We start from the raw sequence: 6,172 nt of genomic DNA on the forward strand, positions 1-6,172 counted from the left end.
CAATATTACAATTTAAAATAACGTGCAACAATAGTAGCATGCAATAATCTTTAATGCAATTAGTTTTTTCAATTAAACACTGAAGTTAACATATAAATAATAAATACGCATATATAATTATATGTTGATAATAATAAAAAACAAAAATAGTTACATATGAATGAAAAATGAAATAAACATATTAAAAACAAAAAATATATAAACTAATCTAATTTACCACTATAATTAATTATACGAAAATATCAACAATAATATTGCATGCGTGCACAAATATGTAATGCTCCAAAGATCCAATCTTTATACTATATAATAATATATATTTCATAAGCTTTTAAAAATACATATATATTATATACAACAATAGCACATTTTTTATAATGAAAATTAAAAAAAAAAATTTTTAAAACGTAAATAATTTATACAATACTAAATACCATTATTTTATATATATCGTTATTTTACATTTAGTGAATATATATTTTTTAATTTTTCTTATTTTTCAAATTGAAGAGTATAAAAAAAGTATTTGGAATTGTGCATAAAGCAAGTTGAATTATGCTCTTTAATTTTATTACCTTCGAATACTATAATAATTTCCCACATACATTATTTCTTTAGTTTTCTATGGTAAACATCCAAGAGTTTATTATATAATAAAATGAAAATCATATAAATATATAAACCATGCCAAACGATAAGCATAGTAACAATTTTTTTAGTGAATTCAACATATATAATAAGAAAAATGCGAAAAAAGTTGTATACAGATATTTTCAGAATAGAACACAAAAACAAACTAAGTATATAACATTATCGTTACTTGCGTTTAGTGGCGTTTTTATATATATAACCACCAAGGCATATGATAGGAACATATTCTACTTAAACAATGAAGTTTACAATAAACTGAGCAAAAAATGTGATATATCTTCACCGGTAAATTTAAAAAATAAAAAAAATAAAACGCTATAATTTTATTAACAATACAACTAATCAAATGCCAAAACTGCAAATAACGCTAATTATTAATAGAGCAACATCACATTGATCTATATATAGATATATGCATTTAATGGTTTAATTAAAAGAAGCTATTTGGCAAATAACTCTCTTTGATTAGTGTGTGTTAAGCATATTAGATATTTAAATTAATACATATTAATTATTATGTTTAGTTGTCGTATACACTATTCGTATTTAAATATTTTTTTCTATATAATACCTTCGTTATGTTTTTTTTAGTTTGAAGCTCAAAACAGAGCTTTCGGTCATATATTTGTAAAGGCTAAAAGAAAAGATTTAGAGCTCGACTCGAAGCCTTTGGTGTCACAAATCATTAAAATTAATGATAAAGAGTAATAAATTCATAATTATAAAATACTATCACAATATTGAAAATTAATTTGGTTATGGTTTAACTACCCTTACCTATATTTTTTATACCAGTTAATAATTTTTAGTAAAAATATTTGCAAAACCAGAAAATAATATACATTATCTTACGAAAAAAAGATAAATTTAATTAATTACAAATATAGAAAATATACAATATTTATATATTTGTTCATTAGCCCCAAATTGTTTAAAACCCAGAAGATTTTTTGTTTTTAAAATTAACCTTGCTTACATGTGTATATAGCGGGCTTTCTGTACAAATTTTCCATATTGATAAATAAAATATTTATCATTATGTGGGAAATAATATACTTATTACTTTAATATTGCTTTATTTCATGTAAATTCACAATATATTATTTTTTATAGTTTTTCATAAAAGCGAAACCTTTTATTTTTTATATTAAATTATTTTTTTTTTAATATCTATTTTTTTAATTTTTTAGTGTTTATATTTCAACTATCTTATTATACTTTTATATGTACTTTCTTAATTTATTTTTTAAACTTTAATTGTAATTAAAATTTTTTTTTTGAAACTTATCAAAAGTATATCGTATTCTTAAAAGTCTTATTCTCATATTTACCCATTTGCCTGTGCTTTATGACTACACATATTATAGGCTATTTTTATTACCTTTTATCCACTAGCATATCCATCCACCCTTTTGCATTATGCAATTTTTGTGCTAAAAATCACAAGCATTTCGATAAACGGCTTTTAATTACATTATAAATTTCTTTTTTCTCTTTTTGATTCCTACTATATATTTATATATTTTTAATTATTTAAAAAAAAACCTAAACTGATTTTTAACAGTTAATTTTGAGCATCGATTTTGATTAAAGATGTCTATATCTTTATCCAAATAATATTCTTTCGATTACTGTTAAACTTGAATAAATGCATTCTTAAGGGGAAAATGATAACTGACTCGGAAGCACCAAGTAAGCAATAAATATAAAACTTTTTATATAAATATTTGTATAATATTAAATTCATGTATATATAGATACATATTTACAATTATGGCATTTAATTCTCCAATTTTTCGTTTTTTAAGCCTATAACTTTAATAGTGATGATGAAGCCCCATGTGAATATTTGAATGATGTTTATGCTATAAGTGAAGACACATTTTCGATAAAAATCATAAAACAAATTGGATATGTAAACTTTTAATTATTATTATATTTATTGATCTATTTGTTCCATTAATGCTGATATTTATTTTATCTTTGCTTTTCATAACCTTTTTATTTACTTTATTATTTTTTTAAGGGTTATTATAATCCCGCAAATGGCCACAAAGTAACATGTAAACAAAAATTATTAAAAAATAATAATAATGCTTCCATTCGTAAAAATATGTGAAAATTTAAAAAAATTATGAAACATATACATATAAATTTATTTATTTATTCACCCATTTCCTTCCATTTTTGAAGTGATATACTATGAACTTGGCTTTGAAGATACAATAACATCGGCTGATGTCTATCTAGGAAAAAATGGTTTGACAAAATTCCCTTTTTCATTTTGTTTCTAATTTCTTGTTTTTTGTTCTACAGTTTCTTGTATTTGCATTCTTTAATTATGTTAAAGTTGAATAATAATGTATGTGCACATATTTCTAATGTTTACATATTCATGAATAGTTAATTTTATTTGTTTATAGATCAAATACCCTATGTATGTGAAATTGCATTGAAATCCATGAAACTTAATGAAGTTTGCATTGTTCAAGCTCCCAAAATATTCAAAAGTAATCAGCTATAACCTTGTCTCATAAAAATACATATGTGTGCACATATATATATTTATTTGTACTCACATTTTTTACATTCTCGCATACCAATTTGTATTGTCTCACCTCTTTACAGAGATATTTCGAAATTCCGAGCAAATATCTAAATATGATAAAAAGGAAACCTTTAGGGTAGCTTTTAAAAAGGGGTTACGATTTAAAAAGAAATGCGTTGAGAAATATTCCACCATCCCCATCGTTAATCAACTTAAAAGAATCAAATTAAGCTCAAATGATGTAAAATTACTATTAAGAAAACACAAAATTTATAGTAACAATAATAACGAAAATAAAAATACAGTTAAAATTGATAATGATCTCACTCCTGAAACCACCAATCATATTGTAAATATCAATCAAGAAAATAGCCAAAATGAAAATACGAAATATCTAAAATTAGACGATATAAATAATTTAAAATATAAGTTTTTAAATGAAAACGATGTCTGCACATTTGTTATTTATTTAAAAGATTTTTGCAGAGCTGATACACTAAATGATGATAAAACCATAATAAAAGAAATTATAAAAGAGGGTACAGGGGTTATTTCCCCTAAAAAAAATGATTATGTCGATTTTTTTATACAAGAAAAGTCAAATAAAGAATATATCCATATGATTTTTGATTTGAATAATTTAAGATATAGAGGTTTATTTAAAGTTTTGCAAAATATGAAAAAAGGAGAAATATCAAAAATAACCCTTAAAGGTATAGAATGCTTTCATATAAATTATTCAAAGGAAAATATTTATACAAATAAAGGATTTGAAGAGAAGAAAATGGATCCATATAATAATAATAAAGCCCCAGTAAATAATGTAGATAGTTCAACTTGCAGAAATAGCTATGAGAATAATAGTATTTGTGATGGAAATCAGGACAATACTAATAACATAGAAACAAATGAAAATAATATAAGCATAAATAGTGAAGTAAATAAATCGAAAGACCCTTTAAATGATGAGGATAATATAAATGACGAAATTACAAAAAGTGAAAAAGAGTTCATTGTAGAACTAGTATGTTTTAAAAGGTCAAAAACTCTAAATATAAAATCAATAATAAATATGAATCGCACAGAAAAGTTCTTTTTTTATTTATATGAAGACAATCGAAAGTACTATAATAAACCAATTATCGATACCAATTGTGAATTGATTATTCATATGAGTATTTCTAAAAATATTAATAAAGAGAAAAGGGATAAGTTATTTTTGCCAATAAAATTTTATAGTAGTAATAATAGTTATATAAAAAAGTCCAAAGCTTATTTTCTTTTCTCTTATGGATCGTGCTTTACTTCACCTATTTGGTTTTATGAATCGTTCAAAGGAATGAAAGAAGGAGATGAGCTAATTATACCTATATCAAAAAATAAAAATATTTGCTCGGAAGACTATTTTATTTATCATCTTTTATATGATGATATATTTCTAAAGGATCAAAATTTAACCCCAATTCAAAAATCTACTTCTGCTTGTGTAACGAAAGAAATTAAAAATAGAAGAAACAATGAAGAACTCGTAAAAGAAAGAGAATCCATTGTATCATCCCCAATTCAGATTGAAGCCACTAACACATCACCGAAAAAAAAAAAAAACATTGAAAATTCGGCAAAAAGCACTAACATAAGAAATAAAACAATCAATCATGAGAAAAAATTCTTAAAATGGCTAATTTCTAACAGAAATTTAGGAAAAGGTTTTTTTCTAATAAACGGATTAAAGAAACGAACAGTTAACCGTTTTTGCAAATCTTTTTTTTCTTTGCAAAGCCATTTTATTGAAGAATTTAACCATATTGAGGACATAAACAGATTCCCTTTTTATTTGCATTCTTTTAAAAAAGTTAAGAGAAATATATTATCTAAAAAAATTGTTAATATTCAAAAAAAAAAAATTAAGCCCATTCAACTTATAAATACAACAAACCGACGTCACTGTGATACATACAATTCGTCTGAACAAATAAGGCAAAATATTAAGGATGAAAAAAGAAAAACTAAATTTTCTTTTATTATGAGCTCATTAAAGAGTGTGTACTTTGATAAAAACTTTTATGAAAAAGACGCAATTTTAAAAATAAAGATAGTTAAAATTCTTTGTAAAAAAAAAAATTCGTGGAATATGAGTATTAAAGAACAACTGGAAGATTTAAAAATATATAATCGAATAGGGAATGATTTTATGAAAATTAATTTATATTATGCTGCTTCTATATATTATAAAAAAGGGTTCGATATACTCCGGTTTTCTAAAATATTCAATTTAATATTTGAAGAAAAAAAAATTGATATTTTACATTCACAAAAGGATGAGCAAATTCAAGAATTTACAATATATATGGAAAAAATATTAACTAACTTATCTAATTGTTTATACAAGCTTAATCATTATAATGAATCTATTAATTTTGCAGATAAGGCACTTATAATAAACCCACAAAATGTGAAACCTATTTATTGGAAAAATATGTCATATTTACAGCTGAATAAGCATAATGAAATATTACAAAATTTAAATAATTCATTTTGCTTAAATAACAGTTCTTTGTTAAAATTGTATAATACCGCTAGAATGATCAAAAAGACGCATGACGAAAAATTCAATTCTCTCTTTTATGGGATGTATGGTCAGAAATAAGTCAAAATATTACCATTATTGTTATTCTAAGGATCATTCAATCTTTTTTTTTGTTTTTACTATATCACTATATGCATAAATAAATATATAAATAGCATCATGCTATTTTTCCGAAAAACTTTCGCATACCATTTGTATCTTTTAGGATGCTATTTACTTTTCCTTTACCAGTTTCATATAAAAAACTAATTTTTTTTGTTAATATTTTATTATATATTATTATTAAAAATAACTGTTATAGTATTCTATGTTTCAAATTTGAACCACTTAAAAATAAAAATATAATACACAAAAAAAATTATTTAAATTCACATGTTTTATTTATG

At 22.9% G+C, this 6,172-nt stretch overlaps 2 protein-coding genes across 2 annotated transcripts; both read left to right on the forward strand.

Annotated features, from left to right (window-relative positions):
- Window positions 1–684: 684 nt before the first annotated feature.
- Window positions 685–1,359, forward strand: PVVCY_1400380 (conserved Plasmodium protein, unknown function; the record flags this gene model as incomplete). The annotated part of the gene is made up of 2 exons (XM_008624985.1): window positions 685–936; window positions 1,243–1,359. The coding sequence occupies 2 exons, from the start codon at window positions 685–687 to the stop codon at window positions 1,357–1,359; spliced, it is 369 nt and encodes a 122-aa protein (XP_008623207.1).
- Window positions 1,360–2,318: 959 nt separating this feature from the next.
- On the forward strand, window positions 2,319–5,846 carry PVVCY_1400390 (conserved Plasmodium protein, unknown function; the record flags this gene model as incomplete). Its single annotated transcript, XM_008624984.1, has 6 exons — window positions 2,319–2,343; window positions 2,460–2,566; window positions 2,678–2,714; window positions 2,845–2,910; window positions 3,075–3,161; window positions 3,280–5,846. The coding sequence occupies 6 exons, from the start codon at window positions 2,319–2,321 to the stop codon at window positions 5,844–5,846; spliced, it is 2,889 nt and encodes a 962-aa protein (XP_008623206.1).
- Between the last annotated feature and the right edge of the window lie 326 nt (window positions 5,847–6,172).

This window comes from Plasmodium vinckei, assembly GCF_900681995.1.
Source record: "Plasmodium vinckei vinckei genome assembly, chromosome: PVVCY_14".
In the NCBI taxonomy this organism is placed as follows: domain Eukaryota; phylum Apicomplexa; class Aconoidasida; order Haemosporida; family Plasmodiidae; genus Plasmodium; species Plasmodium vinckei.